Here is a 26,530-nt window from a genome sequence, read left to right as displayed (position 1 = left end):
CCACCCATCTCTCCGAAGTGAGTCTTTTAGGGCAGTGTTTTTCAACCAGTGTGCCGGGGCACACTAGTGTGCCGCGAGACATGGTCAGGTATGCCGCGAAGCTCGGAGAGAGAAAGAAAGCAAGAGAGAGAGAAAGAAAGAGAAAGAAAGAGAGAGAAAGAAAGAGAGAGAGAGAGAGAAAGAGAACGAGAAAGAAAGCAAGAAAGAGAGAAAGAGGGAGGGAAGGAGAGAGAGAGAAAGACATAGAGGGAGGCAGGGAGGGAGGGAGAAAGAGAGCAAAAAAGAGAGGAAGGAAGGAAAAGAAAGAAAGAGGGATGGAGAGAGAAAGAAAAAGGAAGGGAGAGAGAAATAGAGCGAAAGGGAGGAAGAGAGAGAGATAATTTTTTTGTCCAAACTTTTTATAGCCCCCCCCTGCCCCGCTCAATGTGCCCCGGGGTTTCGTAAATGTAAATAATGTGCCACGGCTCAAAAAAGGTTGAAAATCACTGTTTTAGGGAATTATTTAATTTTACTGAATTCACAAAAATCTGCTCTATTCAGGTGTGTGTGTGTGTGTCACTCTTCCTCCTCCTCGTTTCTCCGGTTCTCCAAGATTTCAATCTGAGCGGTCCAGTGGGATGACTTTTGTCACTCAAAGGAGTGTAAAAAGGCAGAATAAATTCCCCAAACTTGCATCTGAAGCAGATTCATGTTCCTGCCTGCCAGGAGTCAAAATCTTCCATCTCCTCCTCTTCTCCTCCTCTTCTCCTCCTCTTCTTCCTCCTCCCTCCATCTTTCCTCTTCAATGGCCCACTGAGGATGTAGGCCATTTAGTAGCTTGCTAACTTTGTTGTAGAAGAGCTAGGGATGGACAAAGCGTTCGTTGTGGTGTTGTGCTGGCTCTTCGGCTTTGAAACGGAGATGAGCAGCACCCCCTACAGTCGGGAACGACTAGCACATGTGTGCAGGGGAACCTGCACCTTTAACAGCCACCTTCTCTCTGCTTTCTCTTTAGGTCCTTCCTACCCTTCTACCTGGATAGTTCACCTATACAGTGGTACCTCTACCTAAGAATGCCTCTACTTACGAACTTTTCTAGATAAGAACCGGGTGTTCAAGATTTTTTTTTGCCTTTTCTCAAGAACTGTTTTCCACTTACAAATCCAAGCCTCCAAAGCTGTAACTGGAAAAGGCAGGGAGAAGCCTCCGTGAGGCCTCTCTAGGAATCTCCTGGGAGGAAACAGGTCCAGAAAAGGCAGGGAGAAGCCTCCGTGGGGCCTCTCTAGGAATCTCCTAGGAGGAAACAGGACCAGAAAATGCAGGGAGAAGCCTCCGTGGGGCCTCTCTAGGAATCTCCTGGGAGGAAACAGGTCCAGAAAAGGCAGGGAGAAGCCTCCTTGGGGCCTGTCTAGGAATCTCCTGGGAGGAAACAGGGCCTCCACCCTCCCTGTGGTTTCCCCAATCGCACACATTATTTGCTTTTACATTGATTCCTATGGGGAAAATTACTTCTTACAAACGTTTCTACCTAAGAACCTGATCACGGAACAAATTAAGTTCGTAAGTAGAGGTACCACTGTATATGGAATAGGTGAGCTCTAAAGCCTTTAGTCTTTTGTGTCAGGTTTTTTTTTTTACATTAAGATTGATGGAACACCCAAGGCCTTCACTTAGCCACTTAGTGTTGGGTCTGGAATCCCAATCAAATGATTTTATCCATCTCCAGGTTTTGCTGATGTCAGTCTTACGGTCAAGGAGCTGACAGTTATGAGCTGGAAGTGGGCGAGGTCTAGACATAATGTAGCCCTAATAGCCAGGAATGAACTAAATGATGTCACAATTTTCAATACCACAGACAACACAACTATTCTCCAAAAAGACCTTGACTTCATCTCAGATTGGTCTAACACTTGGCAACTTCAAATATGATCTAGCAAATGCTCTGTTCTCCACATCGGCAAAAAGAATCTGAATCTCGTATACAAACTAAATAAACAAAATCTGACAAACAACCCCCACGCAGTAAAAGACCTTGGAATACTAATATCAAATGACCTAAGTGCCAAAGCCCACTGCAACAATATCGCCAAAAAGGCTTCTAAAATTGTCATCCTGATCCTACGTAGCTTCTGCTCCGGCAATCTCACACTACTCACCAGAGCTTACAAAACTTTCGCCAGACCCATCCTCGAATACAGCTCACCTGTCTGGAACCCACACTGAATTTCGGACATCAACACCCTAAAAAAGGTCCAACGATACTTCACCAGAAGAGCCCTTCACTCCACCACTCGAAACAGAATACCCTACGAAACTAGACTTACAATCCTGGGTCTAGAAAGGTTAGAACTACGGCGCCTTAAACATGATCTAAGTATTGCCCACAAGATCATATGCCGCAACGTCCTGCCTGTCAACAACTACTTCAGCTTCAACCGCAATAACACAAGAGCACGCAACAGGTTCAAACTTAATATCAACCGCTCCAAACTTGACTGTAAAAAAATATGATTTTAGCAATCGAGTTGTTGAAGCGTGGAACTCGTTACCAGACTCCGTGGTGTCAACCCCCAATCCCCAACATTTTTCCCTTAGACTTTCCACGGTTGACTTCTCCAGATTCCTTATAGGTCAGTAAGGGGCGAGCATAAGTGCACTAGTGTGCCTTCTGTCCCCTGTCCAATTGTCTCTCCTATATTTTGTATATCTTTTCTCCCATCCATATATCCTTCCTCTACTCTTCATTGATGTATTCTATTCTCATATCTCTTCTTTGATCCCTTCCCTGGTATTTACTACTACACGTTTTTATTCTCTTTAACTTTCAATTTGTATTGGACAAAATAAATAAATAAAATAAATAAAAACAATCAAATGCTCATCGTCTTGCCGAAAGCCTTGAAACTTAGCAGCCAAGTTACTTCTCAGAATGAGATCGGGGAGGAATTTCTCAAACTGTTGGAGAACTTGATTCGAAGGTTGGATTAGCGAGGTCTCCTTCCCGATTTGAAATCGAATCCTCCAATCAGTTCAGGACATCAAAGCAGACTGGTGACATTCAGATGGATTTATCAGTGGGTGGGAACTTTTGAATGTGAGAGTTAAATATATATATTGTACAAAGTACAAAAAGGAAATTACTCACGCTATCTTTAGTTGAAGAAGCACAAGTCTTCTGTTCAGTTTTGGAAGCTGGTCTTGTCCACGGTTCTTTGATAGTCCCGAGCTCTCCCACTAACTCTGGATCCAAGATGGGAAGACCATTTGTGGTTGTTGAAGTCAGAAACACATCTGGCCTCTAGACAGGACAAAAGAGGAAGACATTATGATTGGTCAGCCATGACGACGCCTTAAAACCTTGGACATGTTTCTAAGCAAGGAAGAGAAACATAGAAACATACAAAACTGATGGCAGAAAAGACCTCGTGGTCTATCTAATCTGCCCTTATACTATTTCCTGTATTTTATCTTAGGATGGATATATGTTTATCCCAGGCTATATACCAGGTGTGGTCTTAGTAAGGCTTTATAAAGTAGTACTAATACTTATTATTTATTTATTTATTGGATTTGTATGCCGCTCCTCTCCGTAGACTCGGGGCGGCTAACAACTTCACACGATCTCGATTCTATCCCTCTATTATTGAAACCTAAGACTGATTTGGTTTTTTGGAGTTATATGGATCATTTCTCCAATTATTGAAGGCGGGTTTTTTTTTAAAAAAAAATTGTTTATTAATTTTCCACTTTTTAAAAAGAAAATACAAATATAGATACAAAAAAGTTAAGGAAAATAAAAATAAAAAATAAACAAGTTTATAACAAATCGAATAACTATTATAGGAGAGGAAAGTGAACACAAGAACAAGGGGGCACAATCTGAGGTTAGTTGGGGGAAAAGGTTGGAAGCAATGTGAGAAAATATTATTTGACTGAAAGAGTAGTAGGTGCTTGGAACAAACTTCCAGCAGACGTGGTTGGTCAATCCACAGTCACTGAATTTAAACATGCCTGGGATAAACATAGATCCATCCTAAGGTAAAATACAGGAAATAGTATAAGGGCAGTTTAACCACTGTGCCACCAAGGCTCTTCAACCAACCAACCAACCAACCAACCAACCACCAAGGCAGCCACAGAACAGTGACTCAATGCTTCTTAAGTTATGTCCTGTCCTCCCTGAACATTGCTGTGCAAATCCATTCTGAAGCTGCCACCGAGAGGCATAACAAATGGCAGATGGTCTTGAGCAAACAGAGGTGGGTGGTTAATTAAGGAGAATTCCATCAAGGCATAAGCAACCTCTCCGTGCTCACCAATACGATTTCTTCATTTCCTACAATCGTAGGGCTAACTGGTTAAATCAGCCGCTCCGTATGTCCGGCAGCAAAGTGGCTACCATCAATTTTGATGCTGTGACTCCAGACTGTGATGGCTTCTTTAAGTCTTAATGGGGGAGAAGGTGGGATTTGCTGAACCTATTCTTGGATTCACCTTCTTGGAGGAGAGGAGCTAACAGAATAACAGAAGAATACAGTGACCCCTCGATTTTCGTGATCTCGTTCTTCGCGAAACGCTATATCGCGATTTTTCCCACCCGATGACGTCACTCTCTTCCTTCCTTTCTCATCTTTCTTTCTCTCTCTCTTTCTCTATCTTGCTTCTTCCTCTCTCACACTCTCTTCCTCCCTCTCTCATCTCTTTCTTTCCTTCTCCCTCTTTCTCTATCTCTCCCCCTCTTGCTGGCGGGCGGCGGGCGGCGGGCGGGCGGCGGGGCGGGCGAGCGGGGGCATCAGCGAGGAAGACCCAGGGAAGGTTCCTTCGGCCGCCCAGCAGCTGATCTGCTCGGCAGCGCAGCGAGGAGCCGAATTGGGGTTTCCCCTTTGCGTGGGCGGCGGGGAAACCCTGATCTTCGTCTGCTCGCTGCTGCTGCGCTGCCGAGCAGATCAGCTGCTGGGCGGCCGAAGGAACCTTCCCTGGGTCTTCCCCGCCGCCCATGCAAACTCCACCATCTGCGCATGCGCGGCCATGAAAAAAGGGCACGCATGCGCAGATGGTGTTTTTACTTCCGCAACCCTATATCGCGAAAAATCGATTATCGCGAGGGGTCTTGGAACGGAACCCTCGCGATAATCGAGGGATCACTGTATACCGTATTTTTCAGACTATAAGATGCATCTTAGTTTTCAGGCAAGAAAATAAGAAAAAAGCTGATGATGGGTGGATAGGCCTTCTGGAATATCCCCAATCAGCTGTTCCTGCTCATCTACATCTTTTATTCAGCTGGGGAGCAAAGCTTGACCTTAGCCAACCTTCCTTGGCATCAACCCAACACCCAATGTATAAAGCCCTTCAGAATATCTCCGGCACCGCCTTCTGCCGCATGAATCTCAGCAACCAGTTAGGTCCCACAGAGTTGGCCGTCTCTGGGTCCCATCGACTAAACAATGTCATCTGGCAGGACCCAGGGGAAGAGCCTTCTCTGTGGCGGCCCCGAACCTCTGGAACCAGCTCCCCTCCGGGGATTAGGATTGTCCCCACCCTCCTTGCCTTTCATAAACTCCTTAAAACCCACCTCTGCCGTCAGGCATGGGGGAATTGAGACATCTCCCCCAGGCCTATATAGTTTATGCATGGTATGTTTGTGTGTATGTCTTGCTTTTTAAATAAGGGTTTTTTAGATATTTTTAAATATTAGATTTGTTGTACATTGTTTTTATTATTGCTGTGAGCCGCCCCGAGTCTACGGAGAGGGGCGGCATACAAATCTAATTAATAATAATAATAATAATAATAATAATAATAATAATAATAATAATAATAATACTGGGATCAGCAAACATAATTCGCAGCTACATCACGCAGTCCTAGGTGCTTGGGGAGCGCCCGACTGGTGATGAAATACGAAATCCAACATAGTGATCTCGTTTGCTGTGTTGTACTGACATAATAATAATAATAATAATAATAATAATAATAATAATAATAATAATAATAACAGTAACAATCCTTCAGCTTTCGGGCTGGCAAGTGTCAATTCAATCCAGACAAACCCCAAAAGGGCTTCCTGCAAAAAAAGCCAGACCTCATTGTCAATCCCGCCAAGCCGAGCACCCAGATGGGTCCCAGAAATTATTATCGCCTCCCCCGACCATCTGATTTTTAAAAAGGGAGCAAGTCTTGGCCAACGAAGCTTGCCACGTCTGACCCCCTAATTCAATTAATTCCCCCCTAAAACTTCCTCCGGGAACAGCCGGCGGAAACCCGGCAAATATTCCTTTGACAAAGACATTCATTTTTCTCCCTCCACTTCGCGGTGGCCTCGCTGTCTGCCACTCATTAGCTGTCTAACAAAGCGAAGCCGGGGGAGCCATTCCCGTTCAGTAGTAATTCTATCACTGCTCTATAATTTCCGCAGCAATCATGATTTCTAACGATGCTGGGAAAGGGTGGGGTGGTGGGCTTAGTAGGGGGGGGGTTGCAATTCAGAAGAACAACGTTGCTGAGAAAACAGCCTTCAGCTGCACGAGAGAGGGTGCAATGGATGGATAGGTGGTACCTTGCTCAACAGGAGTGACCGTGAGAGTGGACGACCATTTAAACAGGAGCCAGCCGTGTGCAGCAGCTGCCGAAAAAGCCAACACAGTTCTAGGCTGCGTTAGAAACATAGAAGATCGACGGCAGAAAAAGACCTCATGGTCCATCTAGTCTGCCCTTATACTATTTCCTGTATTTTATCTTAGGGTGGATCTATGTTTATCCCAGGCATGTTTAAATTTAATTACTGTGGATTTACCAACCACGTCTGCTGGAAGTTTGTTCCGAGCATCTACTACTCTTTTGGTAAAATAATATTTTCTCACGTTGCTTCTGATCTTTTCCCCCCAACTAACCTCAGATTGTGTCCCCTTGTTCTTGTGTACATTTTCCTATTAAAAACACTTCCCTCCTGGACCTTATTTAACCCTTTCACATATTTAAATGTTTCGATCATGTCCCCCCTTTCCTGTCTGTCCTCCAGACCAGTGTTTCCCAACCTTGGCAACTTGAAGATATCTGGACTTCAACTCCCAGAATTCCCCAGCCAGCGAATGTGTGAAGGGTTAATACCATTTTAAAGCCACACTTGGAATCCTGCATTCAGTTTTGGTCACTACGATGCAAAAAGGATGTTGAGACTTTGGAAAGAGTGCAGAGAAGAGCGACAAAGATGATTAGGGGACTGGAGGCTAAAACATATGAAGAACTGTTGCAGGAATGGGATATGTCTAGTTTAATGAAAAGAAGGACCAGGGGCGACAGGATAGCAGTGTTCCAACATCTCAGGGGCTACCACAAAGAAGAAGGAGTCAACCTATTCTCCAAAGCAGGATTGGAAGACCTCCAAAGAGGAGGAGAAGGAAGAGGAGATGAAAAAGAGGAAGAGGAAAAAGAAGAAGAAGAAGAAGAAGAATTTATTAGATTTGTATGCCGCCCCTCTCCAAAGAAGAAGAGGAAGAAGAAGAAGAAGAAGAGGAAGAAGAAGAAGAAGAAGAAGAAGAAGAAGAAGAGGAAGAAGAAGAAGAAGAGGAGGAAGAGGAAGAAGAAGAAGAAGAAGAAGAAGAAGAAGAAAAAGAAGAAAAAGAGGAAGAAGAGGAAGAAGAGGAAGAAGAGGAAGAAGAGGAGGAAGAAGAGGAGGAAGAAGAAGAAATTAATTGGGAGGCTGAAGGCAGCTGGTGGACTGACCACCCTGGCGGTACATCATCTTACATTATCCTTTAATTTATGTACTCCCCCTCACCCACCATGCACTTAGCAATCCATCAGCACCTGTCACTGGGGAGGGAGCCCCACAACACATGGCAGTATGTTGAATTTCACCGTGATCAGCCAAGATCTCCTTTTTGTGTGTATTTAAAATAAAATGAAAGGAAAAGATGGGTGGGGAAGGAAGGGGGGTGGAAGCATGTTAAAGCAGTTTAACATGACAGCAAGCATGAAAAAAAATGATCCCTGTTCCTTTGAGAATTCATTAACTCTTCCATGGATGGCTTTAGAAAGCTCCTGAGATGTTCCTGAGCCAAGGGACTCTCCTTTCTTTCTTTCTTTCTTTCTTCCTTCCTTTCTTTCTTCCTTCCTTCCTTCCTTCCTTTCTTCCTTCCTTTCTTTCTTTCTCTCTCTTTCTCTCTCTCCCTTCTCTCCCACTTCCCCTCTTCTTCTCTCCCTCTTTCTCTCCTTCTCCCTCCCTCTCTTTCTCTCTCCCTTTGTATCTCTCTTCCTCTAACCCCCCACTTTCCTTCTGTCAAATAAATTAAAATACAGGATTGTGAGGTTCTTGCTTTGGATGGAAGATGGGTAGAAGTTTAGAAGACCTAAGGTCCTGGCCAGAGTTATAAATGTAATATTTTATGGTTGTTGTAAAGATTGAGGACATTGGTAGTTCCAAACATGTAGTAGGGGAAGGAAAAAACACCTCCTCCTCCTCTTCTTCTCTTCCGCCTCCTCCTGGGTCCCTCAGATAATCTTCTCCTTCTCCTTCTTTCTCTTCCTCCTCCTCTTCTTCTTCTCTTCTTCCTCTTCCTCCTCTTGGATCCTCCAAATAATTTCCTTCTCTCCTCCTCCTCTTCCTCTTCTTCGTCTTCTTTCTCCTCCTCTTCCTCCTCCTCCTCTTTCTTCTTTCTCCTCCCCTTCTTCTTCTTCTTCTTCTTCTTCTGTTCTTCCTCTTCCTGTTAGGTCCTCCAAATAATTTCCTTCTCTCCTCCTCCTCCTCCTCCTCTTCTTCTTCTTCTTCCTCCTCCTCCTCTTCTTCCTCCTACTCTTTCTTCTTCTTTCTCCTCCTCCTCCTCCTCCTCTTCTTCTCTTCTTCTTTTCCTCTTAGGTCCTCCAAATAATTTCCTTCTCTCCTCCTCCTCTTCTTCTTCTTCCTCCTCCTCCTCCTCCTCTTCTTCCTCCTCCTCTTTCTTCTTTCCCCTCCTCCTCCTCTTCTTCTCTTCTTCCTCTTCCTCTTAGGTCCTCCAAATAATTTCCTTCTCCTCCTCCTCTTCCTCTTCCTCTTCTTCTTCCTCCTCCTCCTCTTCTTCCTCCTACTCTTTCTTCTTCTTCCTCCTCCTCCTCCTCCTCCTCCTCTTCTTCTCTTCTTCTTTTCCTCTTAGGTCCTCCAAATAATTTCCTTCTCTCCTCCTCCTCTTCTTCTTCTTCTTCCTCCTCCTCTTCTTCCTCCTCCTCTTTCTTCTTTCCCCTCCTCCTCCTCTTCTTCTCTTCTTCCTCTTCCTCTTAGGTCCTCCAAATAATTTCCTCCTCCTCCTCCTCCTCCTCTTCCTCTTCTTCTTCTTCCTCCCCCTCCTCCTCCTCCCCCTCCTCCTTTTTCTCCTCTCTCCCTCTCCCTTTGTATATTTATCAGCACCAGAGGGGAAGGGTCTCCGCAACCGACAGTCCTTCCGAGATCAAAAACAATAATCAGCTAAATGAATTCTGCAGCATTTTCCCGCATGACCAGGAGTGATAATTTAGTGCAGCGGCCAGCTGGAAGAAACGGGGATTAATTCTGCACTTACTGACGCCCCTGTGAATAATTCATCACGCGCAGAGCCCACCTCCCCTCCCAAGTGCTTCCCCCAGACAGCCAGGCCCCAAACCCTGGGATGGAGAGGAGGGGGGGTGCCTGCGGATGAAAAGAGCGAAGGGATTAACCTGCCAGGTTTAACATTTGGCCCAAGTTAGGAAGGAAGAACACAGAAGCAACCACCTGATGATAAACTGATCTCCAGCAGGTAATGACCCAAGCAGCTCAGAAATGTAACCTTGGAGTTGGCTTGGTCCTTCGTTGGTTCCTCTAAGAAAAATCTGGGGCCTATACTATGGTCAATAAATCTCTTTAGCCTGTTTGGCATTAGAAAACCTTGTTTTTAAAAACAGGCCTGTTCCTTCAGCCAGCGTGCTGCTGTATATGTATATGTATATGTATATGTATATGTATATGTATATGTACAGTATATGTATATGTATATGTATTTGTTTTCGTAGATTTTCACGGGTACAGGTATGATGGTCTTGGTATATTCGGGTTTCTTCCCGTGTAGGATTTGGAAATTTCTGGCGACGTTTCAACAAGGTCCCACTCGTCATCTTCAGGCTGGTGTTTCTGTCCTTGTCCTAGGGCGAACACTGCGAGACCTTAGCTGCCTTCCTTCTATAAATACTGGGGGCTGGGTGTGGTTTGATGGCTCAGCAATTGCCTGCTGTGTAGAAACTTCCTGGTGAGTCAGTGGGGTAACACCTGGGGTCGTTGATGTAACTGAAGTATGCTGATTAGTTAATGGTTGTACATTAGGCGTGATATCCTGAGTAGTTGGAGCTTGCAGGCTACTTGATTGTTTTGCAATGTGTGTTCTGAGTCTGGTTTCAGTTTCTATGGCTGGGTTCCTACGCAGGATATCACACCTAATCCACAACCATTAACTAATCAGCATACCTCAGTTACATCAACGACTCCAGGTGTTCCCCAACTGACTCACCAGGAAGTTTCTACACAGCAGGCAATTGCTGAGCCATCAAACCACACCCAGCCACCAGTATTTACAGAAGGAAGGCAGCTCAGGTCTCGCTGTGTTTGCCCTAGAACAAGGACAGAAACACCAGCCTGAAGATGACGAGTGGGACCTCATCGAAACGTCGCCAGAAATTTCCAAATCCTACACAGGAAGAAACCCGAATATACCAAGACCATCATATATATGTTTTTTTGTTGAATTTGAAAATTAAGGGAGACTAGGATAGATCTATATATATATATATATATATATATATATATATATATATATATATATATATATATATATATATATATTCATTCATTCATTCATTCATTCATTTAGTGAGTTGAGTTGAGTTGAAAGGGACCTTGAAGGTCATCAAGTCCACCCCCCCTGCTCAAACAGGAAACCCTACACCCCCCCCCAGCCAGATGGCAGTCCCAATTTCCTCTTGAAAACTTTCAGAGTTGGGGTGTTCTCAAACTCCACTGGCAGGCCGTTCCACTGGTTCATCGCTCTGACCGTCAGGAAGTTCTTCCTTATGTCCAGGTTCTCTCCTTGGTCAGCTTCCATCCGTTGTTCCTCGTCTGGCCCACTTGTGCCCTGGAAAATATTGTGACCCCCTCCTCTTCATGGCAACCTCTCAAGTCCCTATATACTGCTATCCTGTCCCCCCTGGCTATCCATGCCCAGTTCCTACAACCTCTTTTTGTATGTCTTGGTTTCAAGTCCCCTTATCATTTTGGTTGCTCTTTTCTGTACCTTTTCCAAGTGTGGTGACCAGAACTGAATGCAATACTCCAGGTGTGGTCTGACCAGGGGATTATAGAGTGGTATTAATACCTCCCTAATCTTGGAGTGTATCCCCCTGTTGACGCATTTTAAGATTGTGTTGGCTTTTTTATTACTGTTATTATTATTTGTTAGATTTGTATGCCGCCCCTCTCCAAAGACTCGGAGCGGCTCACAACAACAATACACAATACAAATCCAATGAGTAAAAAATAGAACAGTTAAAACCCTCAATTTAAAAACAAGCATCCAACCCAAACAAACCATACATAAAACAGAGCGGCCGAGGGGAATCAATTTCCCCATGCCTGGCGGCAGAGGTGGATTTTTAGGAGTTTGCGAAAGGCAAGGAGGGTGGGGGCAGTCCAGATCTCTGGGGGGAGTTGATTCCAGAGGGTCGGGGCCACCACAGAGAAGGCTCTTCCCCTGGGTCCCGCCAGACGGCATTGTTTTGTCAACGGGACCCAGAGAAGGCCAATTCTGTGGGACCTAATCAGTCGCTGGGATTTGTGCGGCAGAAGGCGTTCCCGAAGGTAATCTGGTCCGATGCCATGAAGGGCTTCATAGGTCATAGCCAACACTTTGAATTGTGACCGGAAACTGATCGGCAACCAATGCAGACTGCGGAGTGTTGGAGTAACATGGGCATACTTAGAGAAGCCCATGATTGCTCTCGCAGCTGCATTCTGCACGATCTGAAGTTTCCGAACACTCTTCAAAGGTAGCCCCATGTAGAGAGCATTACAGTAGTCGAACCTCGAGGTGATGAGGGCATGAGTGACTGTGAGCAGTGACTCCCGGTCCAGGTAGGGCCGCAACTGGTGCACCAGGCGAACCTGGGCAAACACCCCCCTCGCCACAGCCGAAATTATTATAAGTAATGTACTAACTGGATGCTGGTTTTATTATATGAAAATATTTCCAAATGTATTGAAAACGTTTGTACGGAGAAAAATAAAAAATAATTCGATTTCCAGCTTGCGGAGAGGAGAACGGGAAGGAATCCAGGAGGTGTTTTTTTTCCAAAGCCATGTCAAACATCATCTATATTCATGATATGGATTTAGGAGCCCCCCTTCCTCTCTAGCCGAGTCGGCTGCCCAGCCGCCTGGGGTTTCTAATGCTTTTACAGCGGCTTGGATAGAATCGGCAGGAGGAGATGGAAGGAAGCTTAATTCAATCCAGGCCCAGACCAGGAGACAGACAGGCAGAGAGGTCTTGCTAGTTGGTAGGCTCGAGTCAGCGAAAGGATTAGGGAACATTGTGTTGCATCTGTTGTGCATTTTCCTCTGCAAGAATGCCCTCCTTCGACAAATACCACATTTGCATAGCTTTCGTATGCCAAGCGAGCCCGCACAAGCTTGGAAATGCAATCCACAAACAGGAGGCGCGTTTCCAGGGTACTAGTTGAATATGAATTATTTGGCTCCCCGAGAAGAATTGAATTGCAAGCACCGCTCGATTTTAGAGGCTAGGAAACCTGTTGCATTATTCCCATTTCTCCCAACGCCATCCTGTCTCTCTTTCTTGGCTAAGTTCTCAAAACTGATGGGATTAGGGTCAATTGAGATGGGGTAGCTTGGGTATCGGGCTTTTGTGGTAAGCCATTAGTAGCATTGACAAGAATTGGGCTATCGCAGCAAGCGATAAAATGGTTCATTCCATAATGTGTTTACTTAACTTAGACTTAGAGTTTAATGTGTTGCGTGAACATTTTCTCTCTCTCTCTCTTTCTCCCTCTCTCTCCTTCTCTCTGTTTCTCCCTCCTCTGTCTCTCTCTTTCTCTCTCTGTCTCTCTTTCTGTGTCTGTCTCTCTGTCTGTCTCTGTTTCTTGCTCTGTCTCTCCCTGTCTCGCTTCTGTTTGTCTGTCTCTCTCCTTTGTGTTTCTCTCTCTCTTTCTCCCTCTCTCTCCTTCTCTCTGTTTGTCCCTCCTCTGTCTCTCTCTGTCTCTCTTTCTGTGTCTGTCTCTCTGTCTGTCTCTGTTTCTTGCTCTGTCTCTCCCTGTCTTGCTTCTGTTTGTCTGTCTCTCTCCTTTGTGTTTCTCTCTCTCTCTCTCTCTGTCTGTCTCTCTCTTTATCTCTCTGTGTCTGTCTCTCTCCCTCTCTCCTATGTGTCTCTCTCTCTTTCCCTCTGCTCTTTGTCTTTCTCTCTCTCTCTCTTTCCCTCTGCTCTTTGTCTCTCTCTCTCTCTTTCCCGCTGTACCTTCCCTCTTTTTCTCCACACCCTATTTTTATGAGAGACACAAAACTTAGGATAAGAACCATATCTTTCCTCCCAGTCCTGTATGGATTATGCCCACTTAAGCCCAAGAATTGACCTTAATCGAGACGTTTGACATTCTGGTAATAAGCGACCGAGACATTGCGAACCGCTGTTTCCTGATCTTACCTGTGAGTTGATCAACTGGAGGCCAAGTTGGACAGTTGGGAGTCCACCAGACATGGTTTTCATAGGGGAATGCTGGAGAAATAATGGGCAAAAGGCAAAACCAATTAATACAATCCGTACAGTATGTGGAATTTGTTATTCAAGTTTCCTTGGATGGAATTCACCCTTTAAAAAATATATATATTATAAATAAATGTATCTTATTGTATAAAAACTATGTATTTACAAATCAAGAATTTTCTAATTGCATAAATGTGCTTCGGAACAGTTCAGAACCGGGCCAGATTATCTCCGGGACCGCCTTCTGCCGCACGAATCCCAGTGACCAGTTAGGTCCCACAGAGTGGGCCTTCTCCGGGTCCCGTCAACTAAACAATGTCGTTTGGCGGGACCCAGGGGAAGAATTCTCTGTGGCGGCCCCAGCCCTCTGGAACCAAGTCCCCCCAGAGATTAGAATAGCCCCCACCCTCCTTGCCTTTCGTAAGCTCCTCAAAACCCACCTCTGCTGTCAGGCATGGGGGAACTGAGATATTCTTTCCCCCTAGGCCTCTACAATTTACGCATGGTATGTTTGTGTGTATGTTTTTTGCTTTTTAATAAGGGGTTTTTAGTGAGTTTAAATTATTAGATTTGTTATACATTGTTTTATTGTTGTTGTGAGCTGCCCTGAGAGGGGGCGGCATACAAATCTAATAAATAATAATAATAATAATAATAATAATAATAATAATAATAATAATAATAAAAATATAGATAGTAAGTTAGAGCCCACCCTTGCTCTGATCCATCCATTCCTACCTGGATGGGTAGATTTTCTACCCTAATGCCACTTCGGCTACTGTCCGCCACAAGCTTTCGGTAAACTCGATTGGTCAGTGGCAGCATGGAGTATCCCAAAAACGTCGGTGTGCCTTCTAAATCTTCTCCTGATGCTGCAATGTTGGAAAAGAATAAAGAGGGGCTATAACAAATGTTCGAGAATTTGTCTTAAATACCTGTGGACTTACTATGTTTTGCAATCAAGAGTTTGGCACCCTTAGAACAAATATAGACTTTAGATGGGGTGCAATTCGAAGAGGGTCTTTGGTGGTGTCTGAGCTTCTTTGCTTTCTTGAAGATGTTTCATGATCCAACTAGCTAGCATCATCAGTGCTACAAGGGAGTGGATTTGTTTATTTCTTTGTTGTTAACAATACCCCAATCAAGAAACTATAAACAACCATACAGCAAACAACAGCCTAATCCAGGAACTACCAAGACCACTCGCTTCAAGACTGACAGGGCAAGCCCCTTGTTTATAAACAGAGAGCAAACCCCACTCCCTGCCAGCTATACTGTTGGTTATGACCTATAAAGCCCTTCATGGCATCGGACCAGAATATCTCCGGGACCGCCTTCTGCAGCACAAATCCCAGCGACCGGTTAGGTCCCACAGAGTTGGCCTTCTCCGGGTCCCGTCGACGAAACAATGTCATCTGACGGGAGCCAGGGGAAGAACCTTCTCTGTGGTGGCCCCGACCCTCTGGAATCAACTCCCCCTGGAGATTAGGACTGCCCCCGCCCTCCTTGCCTTTTGCAAACTCCTTAAAACCCATCTCTGCTGTCAGGCATGGGGAAATTGATTCCCCCGGTCCGTTTCCATTTTACGCAAGGTTTGTCTGAGATGTATGATTGTTTTTATATTAAGGGTTTTAAATGGTTTTTATTGTTGGATTTGGACCATGTTTGTGTTGTGAGCCGCCCCGAGTCTCCGGAGAGGGGCGGCATATAAATCTAATTAATAATAATAATAATAATAATAATAATAATAATAATAATAATAATAATAATAATATTATAGGCTGGCACTTCAGTATTATACGACCAGGTAGTGGGTGTAGATATCCTCTCAATTATATTTGTTAAAAAAATAGTATACGGTACATAAAAGTTAGCATATTGATAGGAATATAATCCTTTGCACAAGTTATATTCTCATGTTTTACTACTCAATTTTAGCTTATTATACTGCATTTTAACTTATTATTTATTCAAATTCCCTCTATTTTAGCCAATTTTATTGTATTTTAACCAGTCACAGTTTTATGACGACCGATGTGGTCCTTTTTCTCGCTTTGATATGGTCGATTGACTAATCAAATAAGGTTGATATTGATTGATTGGTAGGAATATCAATGTTGTTGTGAGGCACCCCAAGTCTTTGGAGAGGGGAAGCATACAAATCTAATAAATTATTATTATTATTATTATTATTATTAATAATAATAATAATAATAACAGTAGCAATTAATACTCAGTATTGTATTCAGTAATATACAGTTGATTAAGGTTAATGTATTGATACTGATTTGTTATTGTGTTTATTTTGACATTTGACTTTTTCTTATTGTATTGTAATTTTTATATTATTATAAGTGCCCTAGTCCCATTGGGATGGGCAGCATAGAAGTTGAATGAATGAATGAATGAATGAACTTACCCGATTTATAGTATTCAATGAGCAAGGCCGTATCATCCGAAAAAGCAGTAGCACCATCCCTTCCTTGAAACAGGAAGGAAGTATTCCACATGGGTTGTTCCGGAGGCCCACCGAGCGAAGACACCTGAGGGTTGGCAAGAGAGAGGATGAAAACTCCGCAGGCACATCCGATGACGAATATCGGTGTTGAATCAAGCGCAGCCTTAATAGTCTGCTTGATTGAGTTTGCATAGAAAAGGCTGCACGTCTTTCTAATAGCCTGCTGGAAAAGGCAATAAAAAAATAAACGGGCAATAAAAAGGAGGAAAGATTTCACGTATTACACAAGCACAACAATTTCGCCGTAAAATTTAATTGTGCAGGAAGCCAGCGAGAAAATGTTTGCAGAATATTTTTTTTCCAGATTTCTAAAGGTCCCCATCTCCATGAAAAAGCAAGGGGCACAGGTCAAAAGTTGCTCTTTCTTGGGTTCACCAGGAAGGAGGGAGGTACCCAAAAGTGGTGTTCACACAACATGCTTAACAAAGGCGGGTATAAAGGCTGGGATTGCAGGCACAAGAGCTCTACTCTTGGTTTACTACTGAATCGTTTCGTTCATTTTTCTCTACCCTTGAGTTGGTTGGTGATTCCTTGTGTGGCACAAACCCAGATAATGGGTTAACAAATGATGTATGTTAATTAAATATAGTTATTTATTCCCTCCTTCTCTCCCTCCCTCTTTTCCTCCCTTTCTCTCTCTCTTTCTCCCTCCCTCTTTCTTTCTCTCTTTTTCCCTCCCTCTTTCCCTCCCTTTCTCTCTCTTTTCTTCCTTCCTTTCCTCTTTTCCTCTCTCTTTTCCGGCCTCTCTCTCTCTCTCTTTCTCCCTCCCTCTTTCTTTCTCTCTTTTTCCCTCCATCTTTTCTTCCCTTTCTCCTTCCCTCCCTCCTCTTTTCCTTCCTCTTTTCTTCCCTTTCTCTCTTCCTCCTTCTCTCTCTCTCTCTCTCTGTCTCTCTCTCACACCCATTTACAACCCAGAGTTTTCTTAGGCAAAACACTAAAGAAACATCATTACTTATTCATTTAATAATAGCATTTACATACCTCCAGCTCCCACGAGGACTTCCAGTGATTTACAAAAGGCTGGGACATAAAATCCATACCATCCTGGCCCTCCATGATTAAGCCGCAGGCATAACCCCGAAGGTTATCGTTTGCTCTCCCTCTCTTTTCTCTCTCCCCAATTCCCAAGGCAGCCTGAAACTCAGACATCCTGGCCAAATGTCTTCTGACAACTTTAATGGCGTTGAATTGTTGAGGTCCATTGAACTGTTGAGGTCAACGCTGCAAAACTCAACTAACAGCCACTCCAGCCAACTCATCTGAAATCCCGCTCCTGTTGGCTGAGTTTCTGCTATTCTTCCAATGATAGAAAAGATTATGGAGGCCAAGGGGCACCGGGCATTACTCAAACCAAGCGTCATCCTCATCCATCAATCATAATAGAGTGGGAAGGGACCTTGGAGGTCTTGTAGTCCAACCCCCTGCTTAGCCTAGAACTTAAGGAGAACTTTTTTCTTCATGCAATGGTGAAATGGCTTGCTTCCAGAAGTTGTGAGTGCCCCAGTCTTGAAGGTTTTCAAGAAGAAACTGGATGACCTGTTGTCCAGAGTGGGGTAGGATATCCTGCCTAGAGCGGGGGGTTGGACTAGATAATCTCCAAGGTCCCATCCAACCTTAATGTTCTATGTTCTTGACAAAAAATGATGCCGGAGGACTCAAACCTTTATCGGCACAATTTCTAAATAACTCCTCTTCGACTGAGTCATCGTTTCAGAGATATTGCTAAATATCCCAAAGAGAAAGAGACCGTATTGCAGTATTTCTCAGCCTTAGCAACTTGAAGACTTTAACTTCAAGAGTTGCAGTCTCTTGATTGCAAGGTGGCGCGGCGGTTAGAGTGCAGCACTGCAGGCTACTTCAGCTAACTGCTAGCTGTAGTTCAGCAGTTCAAATCTCACCATCGGCTCAAGGTTGACTCAGCCTTCCATCCTTCCGAGGTGGGTCAAATGAGGACCCAGATTGTTGGGGGCAAGAGGCTGATTCTGTAAACTGCTTAGACAGGGCTGTAAAAGCACTATGAAGTGGTATATAAGTCAATGTGCTATTGCCCTTCCCTCCTTCCTTCCTTCCTTCCCTTCCCTTCCCCCTCCCTCTTCGTTCGTGTCTTCTCTTTCCTTCCTTCCTTTTTCCCAACTCAATGTTGACTCAGCCTTCCATCCTTCCGAGGTGGGTCAAGTGAGGACCCAGATTGTTGGGGGCAAGAGGCTGATTCTGTAAACTGCTTAGAGAGGGCTGTAAAAGCACTAGGAAGTGGTATATAAGTCCATGTGCTATTGCCCTTCCTTCCTTCCTTCCTTCCCTTCCCCCTCCCTCTTCCTTGGTGTCTTTTCTTTCCTTCCTTCCTTTTTCCCAACTCAAGGTTGACTCAGCCTTCCATCCTTCCGAGGTGGGTCAAGTGAGGACCCAGATTGTTGAGGGCAAGAGCAGTGTTCCCTCTAATTTTTTTGGGGGGTAGGCGGAAAAGTATAGTGTCTGAGCTGCAGTCCCTTTGGGACTGGGCGGCACAGAAATATTAAATGAATGAATGAATGAATGAATGAATAAACAAACAAACAAACAAACAAACAAACAAATAAAAAACCCACCCTGTTTTGCCACAGAGAATTTCAAAATAAAATACTGTACTGTGTGTCTATAACAGTGAGCTCATAATAGAGCAACTCTATCAATATCAAAATGCCACTTAAATAGTTGAGCTAGTTTCAAATTAGATTTTGATTTTCTTTCTCTCTTCCTTACTCCCGTTCTTTTTCTTTCTCTTTTCCTTCCTCTCTATCTGTTTCTCTCTCTTCTTCTCTTCCTCTCTTCCTCTCTCTCTCCTTCCCTCTCACTCTTTCCCTCTCGGCTTCTGGGCAGGTTTGGAAAACTCTGAGTTGATGATGATTTTTAAGTGAGCGATTGCTCACTGCTCAGCTTAGAGGGAACTATGGGCAAGAGGCTGATTCTGTACACTGCCTAGAGAGGGCTGTAAAAGCACTATGAAGTGGTATATAAGTCAATGTGCTATTGCCCTTCCCTCCTTCCTTCCTTCCCTTCCCTTCCACCTCCCTCTTCCTTCGCGTCTTCTCTTTCCTTCCTTCCTTTTTCCCAACTCAAGGTTGACTCAGCCTTCCATCCTTCCGAAGTGGCTCAAGTGCGGACCCAGATTGTTGGGGGCAAGAGGCTGACTCTGTAAACCGCTTAGAGAGGGCTGTAAAAGCACATATGAAGCGGCATATAAGTTTAAATGCTATCGCTATATTCAATGTCCAAGATTTTCCAGAAATTGTACAAGGTTGTGTCATGGCTGGGTGAACATAAGCTTTCGGGCTTCCTTCTTCTTTTATTGTTGTTGTTATTTTGGCAATCCTTTGCCCGAGGACAGACAAATGGACGGCATTTCCCAGTGTCACGGATTGATGCCTTAAAACTGGGATTTGAATGAGTTTGATCAGCCAAGTAAGGAAAGGAAAACACCATTTAGAAATGGATACTACGGCTCAGCACGGACACCCAAGGGTTAAACAATGGACTGAAAAGGACATAGGGAGGAAGAAAGATTGTGTGTGGTTTAGAGTAAGGGGGGTGTTGGAGAGAGAGGGGGTGAGAGAGAGAGAAAGAGCGAGCAAGCAGACGTGATAGTTCAATTCCCCCTGAGGATTAATTTGTAATTCAATTGCTAAGTGCAATCCTGATGCCCAGGAAGTGTAATTTACAGTATGTAAAGCAAACCGCTTGGGTGGGGCGGGCTTAACCCCATGCGTGTGTCTGCCTTCTCTACCCCAACGACTGCTTTGAAGGCTGGAGGTGGGGGCGTTTAGAAATGGTGACTTTTTTGGGGGGGAGGGGGCCCATTTGGAATGATTCCAACTGTAATGAAGAGATCAGCCCCCTCCCTCACAGTTATAAAAACACAAATGAATAATACATAGGAAGAACGGTGGCAGGAATTGGGTTCAGCTAGTCTAGTGGAAAGGAAGGACTAGAGGTGATATGATAGCAATAACTGAACGGAATAATTGAATAGCAGACGATACAAGTCAGTGGTGGGAAGAGGGTCTCAAACCAATATATAATATATATACACAAACGCATATATTCATGTAAGTCTGGAAGAATGGAATGGAATGGAATAAATAGAATAGAATAGAATAGAACAGAACAGAATAGAATAGAATACAGTGTTCCCTCACTTTCCACGGGGGATGTATTCCGAGACCGCCCGCGAAAGTCTAATTTCCGCGAAGTAGAGATGCGGAAGTAAATACACTATTTTTGGCTATGAACAGTATCCCAAGCCTTCCCTTAACACTTTAAACCCCTAAATTGCAATTTCCCATTCCCTTAGCAACCCTTTAGATTATTACTCACCATGTATATTTATTAAAGTTTATTTTTAAAAATATTTATTAAAGGCGGACGAAAGTTTGACGATGACATATGACGTCATCGGGCAAGAAAAACCGTGGTATAGGAAAAAAAACCGCGAAATATTTGTTAATTAATATGTTTGAAAAACCGTGGTATAGCCGTTTCGCGAAGTTTGAACCCACAAAAATCGAGGGAACACTGTATATGGAATGGGATAGGTTAGGATAGGATAGGATAGGAGAGAAGAGAAGAGAAAACATGGAAAAGAATAGAATAGAATAACAAAATAGAAATATGGAAGAGAAGAGAAGAGAGGAGAGGAGAAGAGAGGAGAGAAGTGAAAGAGAGAAATACAAAATAGAAATATGGGATGGGATGGGGTGGGGTGGGGTGGGATGAGATAGAGTAGAGTAGAGTGGAGTGAAGTAGAGTAGAATAGAGTAGAGTAGAGTAGAGTAGAGTAGAGTAGAATATATAGAGTAGAGTAGAGAAGAGTAGAGTAGAATATATAGGGTAGAGTAGAGTAGAGTAGAGTAGAATATATAGAGTAGAGTAGAGTAGAATAGAGTAGAGTAGAGTAGACTGGACTGGACTGGACCGGACCGGACTGGACCAGAATAGAATAGAACAGAACAGAACAGAATAGAATAGACCGGCTCAAGGTTGACTCAGCCTTCCATCCTTCCAAGGTGGGTCAAATGAGGACCCGGATGGTGGGGGCAATATGCTGGCTCTGTTAAAAAGTCCTATGGCTAACATGTTGTAAGCTCCTCTGAGTCTAAGAAGAAGGGCGTCATTAAAACAAATAAATAAACAATAAATAAATAAATGCTGTTGCTATTGCTTGAGGAGTTGGGGTGGACTAGAAGACCTCCAAGGTCCCTTCCAACTCTGATATTCAGTTAAAAAGGGACAAAAATCACCAGCCACCAGCGTCCTTTCTCTTGGACCTGCTGAGAGCAACTTGCACAGGTCTTTCCCAAAGCTGTATTTAAATGAAACTCAAGGTCGGGAGGTCAGCCTTGTGATTCAATTTTGCTCTTTCTTAGCAGATTGAATTTTGCTTCCTCTGCACAGATTCAATTTTGTTGTCGTTTTTTTTCCCTTCCCTCCACAGAAAAACCACACGTATTCACCTACAAACCTCCTCCTCACTGAGATCATCCCACTTGGAGAAAATGGACTGAAATGGGGGGGGGGAATCCAAGTGAAACCAAAAAGGGGAGCCCTGGGCTGGAGGCTTTCTATTCCCTACTTCTAGGTAGCCCCTGCTTCTCTGTTGCAAAACCAACATTCGTTTCAGGTCTTTAACAAAACTGATGGAAAGCCGAGGGAAGGGAATATGTTTTCACAGCCCATATGGCTCCACTAAATCATTTATAACACCCTATCGACATCCTGTATCATTTTTTCCTTCTTTTTCGCCAATTCCAGCTGGCAGCGGGCCTCACCGGAGGATAGTCAGGCGAAACCGAAGGGAACAGGGACTTCCCTTCCCGTCTCTTCCCACCAGGAACCAATATTCATGAACCTGGGACTGACTTCTTGCTATCCTTATGTTCTACTCATTGTCTACTGCTTCCTGTGGGCCCCTGTGGACCGCTTTTAAAAAATAGCTCTCCCATCACAGCTTAGAAACATAGAAACAAGACTGACGGCAGAAAAAGACCTCCTGGTCCATCTAGTCTGCCCTTATACTATTTCCTGTATTTTATCTTAGGATGGATATATGTTTATCCCAGGCGTGTTTAAATTCAGTTACTGTGGATTTACCAACCACGTCTGCGGGAGGTTTGTTCCAAGCATCTACTACTCTTTCAGTGAAATAATATTTTCTCATGTTGCTTTTGATCTTTCCCCCAACTAACTTCAGATTGTGTCCCCTTGTTCTTGGGTTCACTTTCCTATTAAAAACACTTCCCTCCTGAACCTTATTTAACCCTTTAACATATTTCAATGTTTCGATCCTGTCCCCCCTTTTCCTTCTGTCCTCCAGACTATACAGATGGAGTCCGTGAAGTCTTTCCTGATACGTTTTATGCTTAAGACCTTCCACCATTCTTGTAGCCCGTCTTTGGACCCGTTCAATTTTGTCAATATCTTTTTGTAGGTGAGGTCTCCAGAACTGAACACAGTATTATTCCAAATGTGGTCTCACCACCACTCTATATAAGGGGATCACAATCTCCCTCTTCCTGCTTGTTATACCTCTAGCTATGCAGCCAAGCATCCTACTTGCTTTTCCTACTGCCCGACCACACTGCTCACCCATTTTGAGACTGTCAGCTTCTGCAACTCATTCAAGCTCCAAAGAGTGGCAACCATATCTCTGGGTGACATCATTTCACTTGCGATGGATTATTATTATTAGAGTTGAAAGGGACCTTATAGGTCATCAAGTTCAACCCCCTGCTTGAGCAGGAAATCCTACAGCACTCCAGCCAAATGGCAGTCCAATCTCCTCTTGAAAATGTCCAAAGTTGGGGAGTTCACAACCTTTGCTGGCAGGCCGTTCCACCAGTTGATCGCTCTCACCATCAGGAAATTCTTCCTTATCTCCAGGTTGAATCTTTCCTTGGTCAGCTTCCAACTGTTGTTTCTCGTCCGACCCTCTGGTGCCCTGGGAAATAGTGTGCCCCCCTCCTCTCCATGGCAATCCCTTAAGTACCTGTATACAGCTATCATGTCCCCCCCCCCCCCTAGCCCTTCTTTTTACTAGACTATCCATGCCCAGTTCCAGCAACCTTTCCTCGTATGGCCTGGTCTCTAGTCCCCTTATCATTTTAGTTGCTCTTTCCTGCACCCTTTCCAGAGTCTCTTTTGAAGTGTGGTGACCAGAACTGGATGCAATACTCCAGTTGGATGTCCAACCTTCTTCATTGTCTTAAATGAAGTTTAAGACTTTGGTTCTGCAACCGAACAAGACTGACACAGACTTCAGAGGAGAATTAGAACTGCAGAAAAAACAATGGTTGCCAACCTGCTTTCCATTGAGGACCTGTATACTGCAGAGGGTCGTGAAAATATTTACTGACCCCTCACATCCTGGACATAAACTTTTCAACTCCTGCCCCCAGAGCTTTTCTCCCCTTCTTTTCTCCTACCTGTGGATATCCATGGTTGTTGACTCGAGGGACATCAAAATCCTCCAATACAGGATATGGAAAATTCACCACGGTCAAGGGAACTGCAGGAGCGTTAGGTAACCGAGCTCGCATCTCTTGCCTTTAGAAAGAATGAAAAGGGCGGAAGAATCATTTATTATCCACAGCTTGGCGCCATTTGATTGTTGGCGAGATGATTCTAATCGCAGCATAATCCCAAGTCCTGTAGACACCTTCTCAAAAGGATGTCCTGTATACTACTCATTGTTTATTTATTTTTATTTTATTTATTTATTTAGTCCAATATATAATACACATTGGAGAGAATAAATATGTAGTAATACAACTAAAGAAACGAATAGAAGAAAAGATATAAAAGTATAGGTGAACATATTTGAAAGGAAGAAAAGATAAATGAGATAAGGAGAGACAATTGGACAGGGGATGGAAGGCACACTGGTGCACTTATGCACGCCCCTAACTGACCTCTAAGGAACCTGGAGTGGTCAATCGTGGATAGTCTAAGGGGAAAATGTTGGGGGTTAGGGGTTGACACTACTGAGTCAGGTAATGAGTTCCATGCTTTGACAACTCGGTTGCTGAAGTCATATTTTTTACAGTCAAGTTTGGAGCGGTTAATATTAAGTTTGAATCTGTTGCGTGCTCTTGTGTTGTTGCGATTGAAGCTGAAGTAGTCATTGACCGGTAGGACGTTGCAGCATATGATCTTGTGGGCAGTACTTAAATCGTGTTTTAGGCGCCGTAGTTCTAAGCTTTCTAGACCAAGGATTGATAGTCTGCTTTCGTAGGGTATTCTGTTTCGAGTGGAGGAGTGAAGGGCTCTTCTGGTGAAGTATCTTTGGACATTTTCAAGGGTGTTGATGTCCGAGATGTGGTATGGGTTCCAGACAGATGAACGGTATTCAAGGATGGGTCTGGCAAAAGTTGTGCCATATAATGTAGGCTGCTCAGAAGTAAATTCCACCGAAATTTTTTAAAAGTCCCGGTGCAAGATACATTTGTGGCCTTACACAATTTTTGACTTTTCCAAATCAATCAGAAAAAATTAGAAGGAGATAGTTGTATCACATGATTCAGAGAAACCAACGAGCTTGGAGTGAATTTACCTTAGTGAATTTACTTTACTCTTAGATTATCTACAGTTGACCTATCCAGATTCCTAAGAGGTCAGTAAGGGGCGAGTACAAGTGCACTAGAGTGCCTTCCGTCACCTGTCCTATTGCTCTCCTATATTCTCCTATTCCTTTCTTCTATTCCTATATCTCTTCTTCTATTCTTTCATTGATATGTTCTATTACTATATCTTCTTTTCTATTCTTTCATAGATATAATTTACTATGAGTATCTCCTCTATAACCTTCATCATGTATTTTACTGTGTGTGTGTGTGTGTGTGTGTGTGTGTGTGTATATATATATATATATAATACCCACTAATATTCTCATTGTGTATTGGACAAAATAAATAAATAAATAAAATAAAATAAAATAAAATTGCAATCATCCCTATTCATGTCATGTCAACTGGGTTTTCTTAGAAAGCAGTACTCTTTCTTCTCTGGATCTTCAGGAAGTTATTATTATTATTATTATTGTTATTATTATTATTATTATTATTATTATTATTATTATTATTATTATTTATTGGATTTGTATGCCGCCCCTCTCCGCAGACTCCCTCTGCAGATTGTTAATGTACAATCTCAATGAGGTTGACACTTCATACATGCCCATACATACACACTCCTTATTCAGGATCTGTTACTCACATGTAAGCTGCAAGGTTGTTCACTATTCTAGCAACAGCTTTGACTTTGCCTCCAGGCTGTGCAAGGGGCTCATTGATCCCTTTGAGAAAAACCTAAAATTGGAAGGAAAATGGAAAAGATCAGGAACAGATTCCTGGAGTACCATGGAAAGAAATATTCCCTGAATTCTTCCCCTGTAGAATTGTGTCAATTACTTGAATTATTGGGTAGTGTTTTTTAAAAAATCAACCATGAACATTCTTCTTTAGACTCATTGAAATTCAGTTTCTTGCAAAATTCAGTTTCTTGCAAAGAATATTCCTGTAATTCTTCCCCCTGTAGAATTGTGTCAATTGCTTGAATTTTTTAAAATCAACCATGGCCATCCTTCTTTAGACCTCATTGAAATTCAATTTCTTTCCAAGATCAAGTTCTAAATGTGTGTGACTTGAGGCATCTTTTAAGTGGTCAATACATGCTTGTTTGTAAAGAAAATAACCATCTTTTGACCAATTAAGGATGCTTCACATGACATATATTTCGACACCGAGAGAAGCAATGATCAAATTTTCTCATCTTAAAAATAACCCCAAACCCATGTCTAGCTCCATCTGATTTATTCATGAAGCTCTAATGTAACCCATCTCCCCAATGGCTAAGATTCAATAATTTTTAAATTCCCTGTTCTGGCTCTCACCTCCAGCCCTGTGTACTTGATTCCAGCATAGCGTGGGATGAGGCTACGTTTACGAAGGATGGACACGTATAACTTGGTTCCTATTTGGTCCTTCTTTCGAGGCTGTTCGAGGAAAAAACCAAAAGCCGGAATGAGATCGAAAGGTGCAAACAAGACAATAAACCAAGCAATAGGAGGCTTACGGTAGGAGTTCTTGAGATGGCTCTAAGGAACAGTAATTGATAAGTAAATCAGGAGCCATTCATTACAGTTCATGCTACCCTGGAGAATCCTCGAGAAAGTTCAAGGCCATAAATTGCGCTGATTGGCGTAAAAGTAAATACAATAATGCGTCTTCCATTCCTGGAGAAAGAATGAAAGCAT

The 26,530-nt window shown here is 43.4% G+C and overlaps 1 protein-coding gene across 1 annotated transcript in view; it reads right to left on the bottom strand.

Annotated features, from left to right (window-relative positions):
- Positions 1-26,530, bottom strand: part of CCDC33 (coiled-coil domain containing 33) — a 105,175-nt gene that overhangs the window by 28,328 nt on the left and 50,317 nt on the right. The window contains exons 7-13 of the mRNA XM_070762765.1: positions 26,168-26,269; positions 25,492-25,583; positions 23,703-23,823; positions 16,150-16,273; positions 14,469-14,602; positions 13,671-13,742; positions 3,125-3,277 (exon numbers count right to left, since the gene is read on the bottom strand). Of these exons, the coding sequence (XP_070618866.1) occupies positions 3,125-3,277; positions 13,671-13,742; positions 14,469-14,602; positions 16,150-16,273; positions 23,703-23,823; positions 25,492-25,583; positions 26,168-26,269 (798 nt within the window). The remainder of the gene's footprint in view (positions 1-3,124; positions 3,278-13,670; positions 13,743-14,468; positions 14,603-16,149; positions 16,274-23,702; positions 23,824-25,491; positions 25,584-26,167; positions 26,270-26,530) is intronic.

The sequence above is a fragment of the Erythrolamprus reginae genome, chromosome 10 (assembly GCF_031021105.1).
Source record: "Erythrolamprus reginae isolate rEryReg1 chromosome 10, rEryReg1.hap1, whole genome shotgun sequence".
In the NCBI taxonomy this organism is placed as follows: domain Eukaryota; kingdom Metazoa; phylum Chordata; class Lepidosauria; order Squamata; family Dipsadidae; genus Erythrolamprus; species Erythrolamprus reginae.
Note: the sequence above shows the minus strand (reverse complement) of the source record. Positions and strands in the feature narration are given on the sequence as shown.